Below are 17689 nucleotides of genomic sequence, written 5' to 3'. Positions count from 1 at the left end.
CCGTAGGGAAGCTCACATATTGATTTTTTTGTGGCTCAGTAAACATACAGCCCTCAGCTCTCTTTGTCTAATCTCTCTTCCTGTGAAGTCTCCCATAATAGCGCCTGACACTGGTCAGTACACATGTCAGACTCTGTCACCTAACTTCTGTGACTGTCTCAGTGGTATATTGAGCATTATGTTACTTGAAGGTAAACTACAGAAAGTGGACTATTTTCTTGTTTTGTCATTCTTTTTATTAGTAAACTTTCATTATTGTGTGAATATGAATAAATTATAGGAAAGGAAGTGGTGTAATTATTGTAAATATAAATGATAGAGGAACAATTATGATTTCCTGTTCCTGAACCATACTCCAATAGATGTGGCATAGCTTCAGGTGTATGTTAAGGCATTGGGTATTTAACATCCTTGTTTGTGCTTTCTGCTTTCCTCTTGTTTACCACCTGGGGCAGTACAGTGCTGGTGAAGGGGATACGGTCATTACGTCTACAGCAACTAGGTCGACAAGCATTGGGTTGACACGACTTGAGTCGACTTGTGCTGACAGGTGGTATTTCATGCCCTACCATGCACTAGGGCATGGTGGGAGAATAAAATAGTGTGTCGAGCGATGCGAGGGGATGCGGTGCACTTCAAACTGTAAAAAAAAACTGTGAAAAACCCCATGTTGACCTTGCCCATGTCAACCTAATGCTTGTGTCGACCTTGACCCATGTCGACCTTGCTGCCTGTCGATCTAGTGGTGTCAACCTAATGCTTGTCGACCTAGTTGCTGTAGACGATTCCAACTCCTGGTGAAGAAAGTTGCAAGACACATTACTGCATGCATTCCACTTCATTCATGCTGCTCTGCTAGGCTTGTACATACATGTTTGTCTCTCTTCTTCCAGTGTATGCTACATTTCTTTACAACTTTGTGGTTGCCTATATCTGATATAATATGAGTAACAGGCTACACTTTATGAGTCAGAAACATATGTATAACCTGCAAATCTCCCATATATCAGTCAGCCTTGCTCGTTATCCAAGAAAAGAGGACTTTACACACAGTTACTTCTAGTCATAAGCTATATAAATATTGATCTTACTGTGCTGAGATAAAATTACTACTAGCCATAATATTGCACACAGTGGCGTAACTATAGCACCGCAGCACCCGCGGTCGCGGGGGGGGGCGCTGTGCATGTGGGGGCGCGGGGGGCTGCGGTGCTATAGTAATGCCCCCGCCCCCCATCCCCCGCAGGCTTACCTGTCTGCGCGTCCCGGCTCCCCTCCTGGCTTCAATTAAATCTATGGAGACGGACCACGATAAAATGGCCGCCCCATAAAGCAGACAGTTCTCTGAAACTGTCTGCGGTATGGGGGCGGCCATGTTATCGTGGTCCGTCTGCATAGAATTAATTGAAGCCAGGAGGGGAGCTGGGACGCGCAGACAGGTAAGCCTGCGGCGATGGGGGGGGGGGGGGGGCAGCACGGGCGGGAGGGGGGGAGGCGTCCCACCATTAACGGCGGGGGGGGGGCGCCCCAAACCTAGCTACGCCACTGATTGCAAAGGGTTGTCCCAGAAATCGGGTCTCCCCCCGGCCCCCGGAAAGGGAGGCAACCATCCCGCAATTCCCTTCAGCTCCCGCAAACCCCCCTCCCAGCGGGGGGGTCCGCAGGTCAAATGATGCGAACACGTCATTTTTGCGAACACGGCATTGCACTGCAGGGGGCGGGCTAAAATGACACGTTCGCACTAGACACCCCCCTGATCGTGCCGCCCGTCTGTGGCTCCGCCCTCGGACCACCCCTTTCCCCCTCCTGGCGATGGCACCGCCCCCCTGCTTCTGTGAGGCTTGAGCTTGCTGCCCTCTCCTGGCGATGCCTCTCCCCGGTCTCCTGCAAAGGGGAGATGAAAAGTCGGCAAGTATGATATTGCATAGTAATGGTCACATTATGGGGTCTATTTAATAAGCCTTGGAGAGCAATAATTTGGATGGAGATGAAGTTCAAGACAACCAGTTCCTATAATTTTTCAAACGCAGTCTGTGACATGATAGGAGCTGCTTGGATGGTTCTGTATGTCTGTTCATGTTATCTCTCTCCAAGACTTATAGTAAATAGATCCTATGGGGGAAATTTACTAAGATCAAATGGGTACTATTGCACCCATTTTTACCCATTCTATGTTAAATAAGGCCATTAAAAGGGGCTGATTTACTATCAGACGAATTTGGGTGTACAAATGAGTACACCATGGATAGAACTAGGCAGTATATGGCCATGAGTTCTGTGGTGGTATGCTCCGTTACTAACATCCGTACTGCTGAATTAGGGCAGAGAATTCAGCAGAAAATACAAATGGAAAATACTCCACATTTCCAATGCGGATTTAGCTGAGGGTGTGGTCCGACAGTCGGGATCCCCACAGTCATTAATTAGCCCGATGTTGGGATCCCGACTGGCCGGACTCAGACAGCATGGTGAGCGCAACTAAGCCCCTTGCGGGCATGGTGGCTCGCTACGCTCGCCACCTATTCTATTCTCCCTCTATGGGGGTCGTGGACCCCCCACGAGGGAAAATAGCAGGTGGCCGTCGGGAACCCGACTGTCGGTGTTTTGACAGTCGGGATCCCGACGTCAGGTAAATGCCTGTCGGGACCCTGTCCGGCACCCTAAGCTGAAGCCTGCACGGATCCGTCAGATCTGTGTGATACTTCTCTGTAAAAAATAGAAAAATAAATCATTTTAAAAAACCGTGTGGGGACCCCCCACAAGCATAACCAGCCATGGGTTCTTTGAGCCGGTCATGGTTGCAGAAATACAGGGGGAAATAAAGACCTTGGGTCCCCCTGTATTTTTATTACCAGTACCGGGTTCTTGGCCCAGTCCTGGTTCCCAAAATGGAGAAAGATGTGTGGTGCGCAAATCAACAGCGGCTGACATAGGGCGGTCAGGCCCTAATGATACAGTATAAGAATAAAAGAGAATTGTGCCTGCGCTGGCTGCTTCCAAATAATTGTATCAGACGTTTCTCAAAAATTAAACAATTTATTAAAAAACATTCACATAAATAAAATCACACTAAATCTATAATGACTGAGAGTCCTTTGTTACATAGTTACATAGTTACATAGTAGGTAAGGCTGAAAAAAGACTTGCGTCCATCTAGTTCAACCTGGTATAGATATCCATTGCTGATTTGGTAGGTTCTGGTATTTTACAGACAATTTATATTTCTTATTTGTACCCATGGATGTTTTTCTCCATTAAATGTTTGGCCAACTTTGCCTTGAACGCATTTAATGAGCCAGGTATTATCTCACTGGGATAGCGATAATTGCAAGTACTAGCTGAGAATGATAAAGTGCTGTAAAGTTTATATTACCATCCTGGTCGGTCTGGAAGATATTTGTATGCCAGATTTGGGATCACAGTCCTGAATTGGGCCCTATGACGGGCGGGGGTATGGCACTCCCCTCAGGTGGTAATGTCCTTTGGAGACTGGGATTAGGGATAATGCAGATATCCCAAAAGCTGGAACTCCAGTTATTTCCAGGGAGGACTTCTGAAGATGGTAGATGGCTGTGTCCCTTTAAGCAGCAACAGATTTCAAACGACCAAATTTTGGATGCATCCCATTCAGGGGAATATGGGGTCTCAGGCACCGGGTCTCAGCAGCACAATAGGGGTGTATTTAGCAAGGCTCAACGCGTTTCCCCGGATGTGACCTCCGGCTTCTTCAGGAGCGAGTATATCAGTGTGAGTTCTCAGCTCACTATTTATACCTAAGGACTGATTGTCCATGACATACACCTGAGTGTGATAACCATATAAAAACTTTAAAAAGCATGAGAAACGTCTCTAATTATATATAAAAAACCTTTTATATTGAGATGGAGGCAGTCATATATATATAAATAACTTTTTCATAAGAATAAACAATTTTCTTTTCCACAAGTGTAAATTTGCGGTCATGTGACCCGGAAGTACCATGCATTATGATCCCCCTTGGGATATATATAAACATGAAAACTGGGCATCAGCATATATTTAAATGCGCGGCCTTAAGCTAGGGCGACCAGGGGAGTGAAGAGGGCCGCGGCGCCATGCACCGATTGCCGGTATCGGTAACGCGATCGCCACGGAGCCCCTCCGCTTACCTGAACGCTATTCCGTTGTTGCCCAGCAACCGCTCCCGGTCACGTGCACGTCACATGACCCGGGGCGTGCTGGACGGCGCACCGTGACGCGTCCTCTCTGCTCTGGAGGTAGGGGCGTATGACGCCCTATTCACGCACGGAGGCTCGCGAGAACTGGCTGTTCTCATGTTAGGCCGCGCGTGTCTCCAAGAGAAGAGTACCAGCGTCACTGTGTTGCTCCAGAGCAGAGAGGACGCGTCACGGTGCGCCGTCCAGCACGCCCCCGGGTCATGTGACGTGCATGTGACCGGGAGCGGTTGCTGGGCAACAACGGAATAGCGTTCAGGTAAGCAGAGGGGCTCCGTGGCGATCGCGTTACCTATACCGGCAATCGGTGCGTGACGCCGCGGCCCTCTTCACTCCCCTGGTCACCCTGGCTTAAGGCCGCGCATTTAAATATATGCTGATGCCCAGTTTTCATGTTTATATATCCCAAGGGGGATCATAATGCATGGTACTTCCGGGTCACATGACCGCAAATTTACACTTGTGGAAAAGAAAATTGTTTATTCTTATGAAAAGTTGTTTATATATATATGACTGCCTCCATCTCAATATAAAAGTTTTTTTTATATATAATTAGAGACGTTTCTCATGCTTTTTAAAGTTTTTATATGGTTATCACACTCAGGTGTATGTCATGGACAATCAGTCCTTAGGTATAAATAGTGAGCTGAGAACTCACACTGATATACTCGCTCCTGAAGAAGCCGGAGGTCACATCCGGGGAAACGCGTTGAGCCTTGCTAAATACACCCCTATTGTGCTGCTGAGACCCGGTGCCTGAGACCCCATATTCCCCTGAATGGGACGCATCCAAAACTCAGTTTTTTTATTTATTATTTATTTATTTTTCTTACTTTTTACACAGAGAATTCTGCACGGATCTAGAATTTTAAATAATTTTAAAGCGATATTTGATGCTCCGTAAGTTCAAATAATTGTTTTTGACAACACCACATTAAATCACAACTTACTTTTTTTTTTTTTAATACTTGGCTTCCTTCTATAAACAATACAGAACCTGTGTGTAACTAAAACATGCTAATATCTTATCGCATACTCCTTTAGTGCTGATGATTGCTATAATAAATGGGCTTATGATGATACTGTAGCAGATATTTGCATGTTTCTGTATATTCTAGTTGTACTCTGGCTCTGATTATATAAAGTAGAAGAGCGCCATCTTTCTGTCAGAAGGAAGTATGCAGCTAGTTTTGGAAGCAGCTTTACTGTAGAACACGCTATCCTTTACTTTATTGTTACAAAGATTCCAATCTCTAAAGCAGTAGTTCCCAAACTGGGTGGTGTTGCACCCTGGGGAGTATCAGGATACCTGCAGGGGTGCCCTGGGTTGGGAGTCCAGGACCAATTCAAATAATTTACGATTAATGTAATAGGCAAAACCAGTGCTTCCATTCATAACATATGTTAAAACAGGGTTGCCGACTTTCAAAAAATCCTCTCCGGGGGTTTTAGCTCGGCCCCCTCCCCTGAGACCCGCGGATTGCGGCATATAAATGCCGCGATCGGGGGGCTCAGTGGGGGTCCCCCTGATTCCGGGAGGGTTGCCCACCCTTCCGGGGGCCGGGAGGAAGGACCCGATTTTCGGGAGACTCCCGCAAATTCCGGGAGGGTCGGCAACCGTCAAAAACAGAAGCAAATCCTGTCAGTCACTTACTATGTAGCAAATTACAGGTGTGTGTTCCATAAAAATGTTACTTAATAAAAAAGGTGCTTCTAAGTGGTTAAAAGGTTGGACTCTAATGCAGAGTTTGTCTCGTTGCGCCTCTTTTGGAAGTTTCCTCCTCTCTGTGCACCTAGATGCACTTCTGGATAACAGACTGATCACACATCTTTATGGGTGCAAGGGCAGATCATGTGCACAGGTGTTAAACTATCTCCTCCATTGTGGGAGTGTTCTATAATTTCATTATGCAGATAAACTGTTCCTTTTTTGTAATGCGTTTTTTTTTTTCTTTTACAGTCACTTTCAAATTGTATGATAAAGACAGTAATGGACTTCTGGATAGTTCTGTGAGTTTATATGTGTTACTACTTTTGGTTTCGTATCCTTACCAATACCTCTCATCAGTGGTGTAACTGTTTTATTAAGATTCAAATGAAATAATAGCATGTGCCAGTCTTAGTATACTCCGGCTGTATGTACATTTTATATCTGCATTAGTGTTAAAAGGACATTTTGGAACCGGTTTGAAGGATGGAATTACTGTTATTAAATTCTATTTTGTGTGCAGCCCTAAACCATAACAATTTAAAAGACTCTCATTTTATAATTTATATTTGTATTTTGTCACCCCTCAGCTTCATACACTACAATCTAACTTTGAGAAATTGACTGTCTGTATTTTGTGTAAAAATGTTCTGGTTCTTTTCATTATAATAGGAGGTAGATCGGATTATAACACAAATGATGAGGGTAGCCGAATACTTGGACTGGGATATCACAGAACTTAAGCCGGTAAGTGCTGTGGGAATATCCCATTCCTCTGTGGTAGAGACTAGATCCCCTTCAGTTTTGATTGCAGGATGTGATGTTCAGTGAGGGCGGAAGTTGTTAGATGCCCTCACAACGTTTTTTATTTTATCTGTAATTCACGTAGGTGTAGGTTATTTTGTTTTATTTTAGCTGCATTTTACCCTGTGCATTGCATCAGAGTTGGAGGTTATCATTGCTGCACCAAGGATCCATCAGATCCCGCAGTGGGGAATGGGATCGCAGGCAATATCAAATGCAAAAGGACCGCAATGGAGCTTAAGGGGGAATTAATGACCTCTGTATACTTCTCCTTCTCCTACAGATGCTAGAAGAGATGATGAGGCAAGTGGACTATGATGGTAATGGCACTGTCTCCTATGAGGAGTGGCTGAAAGGAGGACTCACTACAGTGCCCCTACTGGTGCTTCTGGGAATGGAAGCAGTAAGTATAAACTGTGTTACGCTGGGTATAAGAAGACAGAATATAGCAAATAAGGAGAACAGTCAGACTTCACTCACGAGACCAGTCACCAATAATCACTAACACTGTGCCTGTAAGAGCCTCTATAGTGCTTAAGAAAATAGCAAAATAACACAAAATACCATAAAATTCCAGTGTTCAAAAGGTATTGTTCTCATAAGGAATGTAAACCTAATATACAGAACACGTGATCATGGGGTGATCAATGGCAAAATCACATAATCAGAGCCATTATCTAAACAAATCCAAATGTACAGTATTCATCATAAGGTGAAAAAAACAACTAATAAATGACATTAAACAATATTTCCTAATGTTTGTTTTCATACAGATTGAACCTAACTTTCCCTTATTGTTTGTTGTGTCAGTATTATATATTAGTGTATATCATATGACTATCTCGGGCAATTTAGGGTCATTTTGGTGACAATTCGTAATAAAATATTGGGACATAGGGCCCAACACAGACCCATTCAGAGGGCTGCGAATATGCAGCCCATCCGATAATCGAAAGACTGCGCACATGCGCGGTCCTCTATGTGTATGCGCGGGGTCCCCCTTGTGATTGACAAGGTGAACGCCTTTGCAGCCATGCACAGGGACGGGCGGCGTTTACCTGCTCACTGGGTTCTGAACACTCGCTGCTGGGCGAGAAAGTCTGAATCAGGCCCATCATTTTAATAATAACTTCGATCTATAGATAGCGGCTCTGATTATGTGATTTTGCAGTTGATTATCAAAGGATCATAAAACAATATATAATGAGCAAGTCACTGTATAGAGTCCTTGTGCTCAGAATGTTAGTTATAGTCGGCTAATATAATATGATCTCCTGCAGCTAGTGAAGGGATGTGATGCCGCACTTATCAACCGATCCTAGAAAAACAGCACAAATCCACTGTGCTAGGAGACTAAGGGGTTATTCAATCCCGGACAAACTTTTCGCCAGGCAAAAAAACGCTTTGCCTTTTTCTGTATTAAATCACAAGCATTTTCTCCAGTTCTATAGCACATTTTCGTCCATGCCTTTCTACTTTTTTTGAGCGGGCGAAATGGCATTGGCGAAAGCAGCATGCATGGAGCAGGACCAGCGCAGCGCTCCTAGCACCTCCCCGCCTGCCCTGTCTCCTCTGGCCGCAGCTTCTGTTGCCTGACTCCCCGCCAGCCCTCCTTCTCCTCCCTGCTGCTGTATGCAGTGTGCGGCGCAGGCAGGGAGGCTGCCATCTCCCTGCCTTCCGCCGTCCTCACGGCTCTGTGCAGCATTCGCCGGGGAAGTAAAAATTTGCTGTCAGGGGCAGCGAGTCCCTGATGAGTTGAATAGGGGGAGAGGGAGGGCTGGAGGCGGACAGGGAGGATGGAGAATCATGGCGAGCGCACTCTAAATCCAAAACTGGATTTGCTGCCGTGCGCTCGCCGTGCAGTTGAATACCGGCCTCAGTGTTTCTCTATTAGATTTTTGGTTTATTTTATTTATTTACCTATTATTATTATTATTAATAATATATTTTATATTTATATTTTGTACACTGATTTTAGGCCATTTATGGTTCTCTGGAATATATGTATTTAAATATATGGTATTTGGTAATAGGCAAAAAAAGTTATGCACCAAACTTCAAATCAAGCAGGATGACGTGTTTTCTATTTTAGTGTTATCCCACTCTCTTACTACAATGTTTTGTATTTCATTCATAATTTGCACAGAATATAAAAGATGACGGACAACATTTGTGGCGTCTTAAGCATTTTAACCGCCCTGTGTACTGTAATGTATGTGAAGCGCTGCTGTTTGGTGTCAGGAAGCAAGGCCTGTGTTGCACGTGTAAGTACTCAGACCCATGTATCATGTTATGCCAAGTCAGCTGCAAATACCACAATTTCCTCATTGTGCCTCTGTGGCGTCTGAATTCTTGAATCTGAGAGTATGAGACCTTTGCAACTGGAAATAAACGATTCCTTTGATAGTTAATGGAATAGCTGCGACCATTTGACACTCTACATCTTCTGTTCCTATTAGAACTATTTGCAAATTGATATTTCTGAATCTCTGCCAGACTGTTTCCGGTCACTGTTCAATCTGGGCACATATTGGAGGTCATTCAGATTCATTCTCACCATTGCGAATTCGCAATTGTGAGCAATGTTTCACGACTGCGCATGCGCATAATTATTTATGCGTTGGTGCAAGCGGCCATGGCAGATTTTTTTAAGTGCGGGTGGCTCACACACAGCACTGTGGGTGGGGGGTGTGGGGCGGCAGTCAATCGTCGTGCCCATGGGAGCACCCATCATTTTATGGACGTTCCCATGAAAACGCTAGGCGTTCCCATGGTGGTTTGCCGATGATGCGGGGGCGGGCAGCTGACATCAGAGAGGTGTCTTACATCTGCGAGCACTGTAGAAATCTTTCGATGGTCGATGACCATCGAATGATTTCCTCCCCGCACACAAGCTGTGAAAGGATGTTTATGCAAAACATCCATTCTAATACGGGCGGGGAAACTCGGTGTGCAACGGACGGCGTTTGGTTGACTCCCAAAGCGAATTAAGCCGAATGACCTCCATTGTGTGTGGTAGATGTGGCCATACGATCAGTCACTTGCAGCTTCACTGGAATCTGTTAGTGAAGATGGAAGGTGATCGTTGTCATAACCAACTCTATATTCCACCTACCCAATTAATTCTATTCAAACTTTTTATCAAGTATTGATTTCTTAATATAATGCCGTGCAATCGGCTCAGCTGTCTGGTATTGGTGATATAAAGTTTATAGTGCCAACTTTAGAGTCTTGGTATTTGCATGGTTATCCAATACAATTTTATTGTTTGTATTATTTTTTTAATAATTATTATTATGGTACTTGTGAGTTATCCGGGCGTCCGATTTTTAAATCGGGTCGGATCGGGACATCGCATCGCATCGCATGCGACCATCGGATGCGATGCGATGCGATGACCCGATTTTTCCATAGGAATCAATGTTAAAATGGACTGAGTCTATTTTAACATGGAATTCAATGGGAAAAAGGGTCCTTTTCATACCCCTACTATCCAAGTGGGCATGGAGTTGGATATAAACCTGTGGCGAGCGTAGCGAGCCACCGAGCCCGAAGCGTGGCGAGCGTAGCGAGCCCCGCGAGGGGACACAGAATACCGTCCCCTCGCGGGGCGCGCTTCGCTCGCCACGCTTCGGGCTCGGTGGCTCGCTACGCTCGCCACAGGTTTATATCCAACTCCATGCCCACTTGGATAGTAGGGGTATGAAAAGGACCCCTTTTTCCATAGGAATCATTTTAACATTGATTCCTATGGAAAAATCGGGTCATCGCATCCGATGGTCGCATGCGATGCGATGCGATATCGCATCGCATCGCATCTGATTGTATGCCTTAACTTAAGGCATACAATCAAAAAATCGGACGCCCGGATAACTCACAAGTACCATTATTATTTATTTATATGGTGCCATATGGGTTCATTATTAACTTTTGTTATTTTTATGTGCAGAGATACTTGTTATTGAATTCATGGATATAATTTTCTAGTTTCTTACTGACCAAGTAGAGGTTAAGGTATCTGATATTCAGAATCCCTTTGTCCTTAAATTTCCAAATTTCAGAAAGAAACAATGAGGACATGATATCTGCTTAAGAATGCTTAGTGATAATATCCTACTGCTCAGACTTGATCACTAAATAGGTTCCAACATCTTTTGGGGCTGGTTCTGAGTTGTGTGCAAAAGCAACTTTGCTCCTGGAAGAAACCAAGTTGCAGTGTAAGGGAAGCAAATACATTGATTGTTTTTGCATGCAGGGTAAATACTGACTGCCTTTGCATGTAGCCCACAACAGTTTTGTTAACACTGAAATTTATTTTTGTGCTTGGACACTTCCCTCTTAATTCTAAATGTCTCTGTACATTTTCAAACCTGCAGTGCAACATGGTTTTGCCAGGGTTACTTGCTTTTAATCACTCTGAATCTCTCAACTCCCAACTCTGGGCAGTATTCAATGAGAAATCTCGCCGTGTGCAGCGAATCCTGTTTAGGATTCGCTGCACACTCGCTGTGTTCCGGAGGGCTGGCTGCCACTCGCTCTCTCCATATTCAATGTTGGAGGGGCGAGTAGCCCCTCGCAGCGAATCTTAACCCCTGCAGCGGACGAGCGTCCGCGGCAGGGAGCCGTGGGACGGTGGCAGGCAGGGAGATTGAAGTCTCCCTGCCTGCCCCAAAACGTATGTGGGGGGGAGGTGGGCTCCCCTGGACCCAGACAGCACAAGCTACCCCCCCCCCCCAGAGCCAGCAGGGGACCGGGTATATTCACTGCTCCCGATGCATATGTAGTGATCGGGTGCAGTGAATATATGAATATCTAATGAGCGGCTCGGCTCCCGGCCCCCTGCTGGCTGCTCTGTGTAAAAAAATAAAAAAATATATATATATATTTTTAAATTAAAATATATATTCATGTGCTATAAGCACATGAATAAAAATAGCATGCCCCTTCACAGAATAAAATTCCTGATTTTTTGACACCAAAATTAAAACAAAAAAACTTTTATTTAAAAAGTTCACATTCCACTTCTCCATGAAAAGATGGAGAATTGCTGCACGGAGAGACACGGCGAAAATCACTCAGAAAGACGGCGAGAAGTGCACATTGAATAGGGTTGCTCGCTTTTTGAGAGCAAAAGTCTCCGTCCAATGCGAGAAAAGCACAAACTCACCATAAAACATGGCAAATTTTTCTCATTGAATACTGCCCTCTGAATCAGCCACATTGACCAAAGTACACAACTAAATAATTGATTTAGGGCAAGAATGTCATGGCCAAAGGAAAAGGAAGCAATCATTATTAAACACAAATATGTTAGGCGAGGTGTTCTCTGCTCCAGGTCCCAATTAATAGATTCCATAACTCTCATAAAGATGTAACAATTACTGTAGGTGATAAAGGTATGTTTTATGTGCTGCACAAAGGAAATCTCCGTAGGGCAGCGTGTGCCCCTGTGCATCACTTGGACAGGGTTTATTAAAAAAAAAAAAAAATCAATGTAAATGACACAATATGGTACAGTAGTGAATTGAGCTGGATCTTTGTAAGAACATAACATGTACAATCTGCACTTTTCTCTGCAGTCTGTAAGTTTACTGTCCACGAACGCTGTGCTCGGAAAGCACCAAATGATTGCATCAGCACCTATGCCAAGTGCCGCAAAGATGCCAGTGTAAGTTCTATAGAATCAGTATAGTGTCACACACTATGGGCCTGAGTCAGAGGTGTATGAAATCATGGCCACCTTAGCGCATGGGCTTAATTGGCAGCTCACTTCTAGGGGCCTTTGTACAGGACAAGATTGGGCTGTGAGCATCTGCCTCCTGAGCTTCGTGGTAGACAGTAAAGAAATCAGAGCAGCCAGGCAGCATTCTCTTCCTGCTTCCCTGCCTGCAGTCAGACAGTGAATGGCTTGTCATCATTATGATTAGTGGAATGCTGGTGCTATCCACCAATCAGAGTGCAGCATTCTCTTCCTGCTTCCCAGCCTGCTGCCATACAGTAAATAGCTGTCAGCATGCTGATTGGTGGATGGCTGGAACTACCCACCTATCAGAGTGCTGACTGTCATTAATTGTATGGAAGCAAGTGGATAGATGGTGCAGGACTGAAGGACGGGCATGTTCTGATTTATTTTAAAAGAATCCCATTAATGGGTGGGTAGGGACCCCAGTACATTGCTTTGCCTAGATCCTACAATACTATTAAGATGGCCCTGCATGTAGTTGCTTGAGCTACTGTGATTTCGTTGCAGCGGTCCTGCAAAATTATGCTATTGACTAAGCCGCCATTTTGTGTACAGAGACACCCACTGCCGACATTTAACATCCATAGTAAAATACATAAGACACAGCATCAGGAACATCAGCCGCACCAATGGACCCCTGAGCAGCCCAATGATGTCTCAGACTGAGCATCCCATAAAATGGTCCAAATGTTTTTTTTAGCCACCCTCCATTACATCCTCCAATGCTGACTTCTTGTCACTCCCCTAGCGAGTACATTCTCTTCTCCAGAGCCAGCCCTAGCCAATAAGATGCCCTAGGCAAAATATGGCCTGGTGCCCTCTAGCACTGCTGCTATTTCCACCTCTGATCCAGCACCCATTACCCAGCAGCACAGATCACAGCAGCAGCCAGCAACACCCACCATCCACTGGCACTGGTTCAAGGTTTGCAGTGCACACAGTCTCCTGGGTCCTGGGGGCCCCACATACTGTACACCCTGCACCAATTTCATTCTACTCACCTCTCCATTGTGCTGGCAGACCAGCGGTAATGATCACTGGGAAATGGCTGCGTAGTGACCAATATTCACATTATACAGCACGTAGTGACCCATATTCATATTACACAGCGTTTAGTGACCCAAAGTCACATTTCATAGCACATAGTGACCCAAAGTCACATTACTCAGCACATAGTGACCCAAAGTCACATTGCATAGCAAATAGTGACCCATAGTCAATGTAGGGGCGTGGCCTAATCACAGACACACACCCCCCCGTGGCCACACCCCCAGCCTTCTAGCCTGCTATATACCTCTGTCAGTGCCCGCTGTCGAGGCAGAGCCGGCCGTAGGAAGGCTTGAATGCCTCTAGACATGGCAGATGCCCTAGGCAATTGCCTAGTTTGTCTATGCCTAGGGCCGGCTCTGCTCTTCTCTATCGCTAATCTATCGCTATGCATGTGCAGTGGCAAACATTTGCTCCATTGCACTCAAAATGATCATAGTCTGCACCTCTGTATTAGGCCCTATATTATTGTATCCTTGCATCGTTTCCTCCTTGTGTTTGTGTACATATGAGTGCTGAGTTCTCCTCTGCTGTGTCTGGCCTGTAAGCACTCAGAGATCTACATCTTGTTGTATTTGTTTTTATGTAAATTCTGCTCCTACTGCCTTAGGGCCAGACCCACATATGGGTGAGAGGGGGTTGTGAGGCCAGCAAGTGCGACAAGTGTCAGAAAAAGATAAAAAGCTTCCAGAGTCTAACTGGTCATCGCTGTGTCTGGTGTCACATAAAGGTAAGATGACTGGCTTTGCACAGACCTAATTTGTATGGCCTGGAGAATGTCACACAGAAATCTGCATTTAGGGCCAGCAGCACCCATAATGGTCTTTCACAACAGCTTTGTTTCCCTGCACTTGTCATTCAATCGAGTAACCAGCTATTGTGGATGGATGGATGGATGGATGGTATATGGGCTTTTGTTTTTGGTAGACCTGTTCTGGAGTAATAAAATAATATATTTGTAATGTAGCATACTGGTGTGTAAAATAACCTACTTGTAGTTGCAGCATTATATAGCGACACATTTGTGATATGATGTGTAAATGTACTCTTCACTAGTAACCTCTCGTCTTATTTTAGGTTCATGATGAATGTGTTCACTTGACCCCTATGAAGTGTGACGGTGGCATCCTGCGGGACCACATATTGCCTCCTGCATCCATTTATCCAGTAATCCTGGTGAGTTCATTGTGCCCATGAGTACATGCTACATTTAGGGCAGGGTTGCTCCTGAAAATCGGGTCCCCCTCCGGGCCCCCCAGAAAGGTGGGCAACCCTCCCAGATACTGGCGTCGCCCCCCCTTCCCCCTCTGCATCTTCCAGCGGCATAGTTAATTTCCCACGATTCGTGGCTTTTCAGGGGAGGGGCAGGGCTATAGATGCAAATCGCATTATTTAGCTCCGCCCGCTCATCGAGGACCAGTGAATTGCGGGGCTTGATGACGTCTACATCAGGCCCCGCTCCCCGAAGTGCTGCTGACAGTCTCCTCTCCAGGCTTCTCCCTGAGAGAAGACTTTAAAAGAAGGCAACCCTGAGTTAAGGCCCCCTTACACCAGAACGAGATTGGACCCAACTGTCCAATATCGACTGGTCGTGCAATGGATTGTGTTAACACTGTGTGCATAGGATCGCACTCTGCGCACTCCAACGGGTCATGAGGTCGGCCCCAAGATAAGATGTGCTGCACGTCTCCTCTGTTGGCTCTCATTATGGTTGAACGAGCGATCGTATGGGCTTTTAAGCCCATAAGATTGCTCATTTGACCGCTCCATGACCTGCATACGATCAGGTAATATGCAGGTCATCCTGATGTATGGCCAGCTTAAGATGTCTCTGACAGATGAGTTTACTTTCGCTTTCCATACAGATTTTTATTTTGTTTATGTTACCTTTAATTTATATTTTACCTGGTTACATGTCTGCACGCGTCAGTTGTTGTTGTTTTGCTTTGCAGGAGCGGCAGAACAGCCAGAAGAACCTTCTAGCTTCCCCAGAAGACACATCACAGAGCTTCAGCAGTGCAGAGGGCCAAGCATTGCGGGTGAGGGTTATTTCCTGGTTATATACTCGGACACTGGCAAATTGTTCTCAGGGTCTGTTAACCTGGTTAACATTGTCATCATTATTCTCTTTAAGGACAAATAAGTAACCCTTAAACCCAATAAGGTTAGGTACTCCTAATAGGAGTTAATGTATTGCCCTCTGGCAGGAGTATGGATCATAGCGTCAACAGTGAATATGTTGACATGCACAAGGTTGACACATGAAAAGGTCGTCTTGAGTTTTCTTGGTGTCATTGTCAACACTCGCTTCTTTCATCATACTTTACCAATCCCAATCGTAGTCTATGTGGATGGAAAAATATGAAAAAGTTAAACAAAATTGGGAAAATCGTGAAAAACTCATTTTGACCTTTTCAAGTGTCAACTAATGTGATGTTGACCTTTTGCTTACATCAACCTTTTATCTATGTTGATATTGTGCATGTAGACCATATAGTGTCAACCTATTGACTTGTTGACCTATTATCTGGATCCAGTCTGGCAGCCAGCAGCATAGCAATAAAAGTAGTGATGTACTCCTCGAAACAAAGGTTGCACAGCCAACATTACATTGTGTGGAAAGCTTGTTGTGGAAAGTGGCACAAGCAGTCATGCAAAGTTGTGGGTGTGGCTATATTAAATAGGGGGCGTCATTTATGTAGAACAGGTATAAAGTTTAACTAAATTAAATGACATGCAAGAATAGGAGTAGACAGGATTTCTTATTAGCGATAGTGGACAGAGGATTGCTGATCAGCGACATTGACCAGAGGAGTGCTGATCAGTGACAGTGGAAAGAGGATTGCTGATCAGTGACAATGGACAGAGAATTTCTGATTATCGACAGTGGACAGAGGATTGCTGATCAGCGACAGTGGACAGAGGATTGCTGATCAGTGAAAAATGGACAGAGGATTGCTGATCAGTGACAGTGGACAGAGGATTGCTGATCAGCGACAGTGGACAGAGGATTGCTGATCAGTGAAAAATGGACAGAGGATTGCTGATCAGTGACAGTGGACAGAGGATTTATGATTGGCGACAGTGGACAGAGGATTGCTGATCAGTGACAGTGGACAGAGGATTGCTGATCAGTGGCAGTGGACAGAGGATTGCTGATCAGTGGCAGTGGACAGAAGATTGCTGATCAGTGGACAGAAGATTGCTGATCAGTGACATTGTACAGAGGATTGCTGATCAGTCACAGTGGGCAGAGGATTGCTGATCATTGACAGTGGACAGAGGATTGCTGATCCGTGACAGTGGACAAAGGATTGCTGATCAGTGATATTGGATAGAGGATTGCTGATCAGTAACAGAGGATCAGTGACAGTGGACAGAGGATTGCTTATCATTGACAGTGGACAGAGGATCACTGATCAGTGACAGCGGACAGAGGATTGCTGATCAATGATAGTGGACTGAGGGTTGCTGTCACAGGGGTCCCCAAACACTTGCAACCATTCCCCCATAGGTGCTCCAATAGCAGCTCTCCCAGTCCCCTGGCCAGCACCACTGCCGGGACTTGGAATGGCATCCAACAACCCATTATTGCAGCCGTCCCAGTCCTCAGGCACTACTGCTAGCTCTTGTGTTGGTTCCTGGCAGCGGGGTACTACTGCTAGCTCTTGTGTTGGTTCCTGGCAGCGGCTGCGTCATTCTATATCATTTACTGATGTAACTATCACAAGTTCTCACTGTGTTATTCCATCTACCTAGCCATACTTGTTGTTACCTCTGTCTTTGTATTTGTAGATAGTGCCAATATTAGACACGCACCCTCTACTCGTCTTTGTCAATCCGAAAAGTGGAGGAAAGCAGGGAGAACGGTGAGTCGTATGATAACCTACCATCAAAGAAAGGTCTTCGTAACATGTCTGCAATATAAATCCAAAATAATGTTCTGTGTGTTCATAAAATTCATACTAGGTTTGTTAACGTACTTCAAGTATGTGCACTGAAGCCCTGAGAATAGCGCTATCCAACAAATTAGTCGTTTTTAAGTTTAGATGAAGAACTTTTATTCTATAATGTAAAATAGAGCAATAGCGCTGGGTACATGTAATTAGGAGGAATTTACCCCAGAGGAGGGGGTCCAGAGCATCTGCAGCACAGTACAATGCTCCGCACCAG

General features: G+C 45.1%; 1 protein-coding gene across 4 annotated transcripts in view; it reads left to right on the top strand.

Moving 5' to 3' along the window:
* Positions 1-17689, top strand: part of DGKA (diacylglycerol kinase alpha) — a 155086-nt gene that overhangs the window by 108778 nt on the left and 28619 nt on the right. For all 4 annotated transcript variants that reach the window (XM_083169190.1, XM_083169193.1, XM_083169191.1 and 1 more), the window contains 9 exons: positions 6175-6224; positions 6595-6669; positions 7010-7129; positions 8873-8990; positions 12306-12394; positions 14127-14246; positions 14594-14692; positions 15469-15555; positions 17312-17385. In XM_083169190.1, the coding sequence (XP_083025316.1) occupies positions 6175-6224; positions 6595-6669; positions 7010-7129; positions 8873-8990; positions 12306-12394; positions 14127-14246; positions 14594-14692; positions 15469-15555; positions 17312-17385 (832 nt within the window). The remainder of the gene's footprint in view (positions 1-6174; positions 6225-6594; positions 6670-7009; positions 7130-8872; positions 8991-12305; positions 12395-14126; positions 14247-14593; positions 14693-15468; positions 15556-17311; positions 17386-17689) is intronic.

The sequence above is a fragment of the Crinia signifera genome, chromosome 2, assembly GCF_055691185.1.
Source record: "Crinia signifera chromosome 2, ASM5569118v1, whole genome shotgun sequence".
Taxonomy (NCBI): domain Eukaryota; kingdom Metazoa; phylum Chordata; class Amphibia; order Anura; family Myobatrachidae; genus Crinia; species Crinia signifera.
This window is presented reverse-complemented; position numbering and strand designations above follow the sequence as displayed.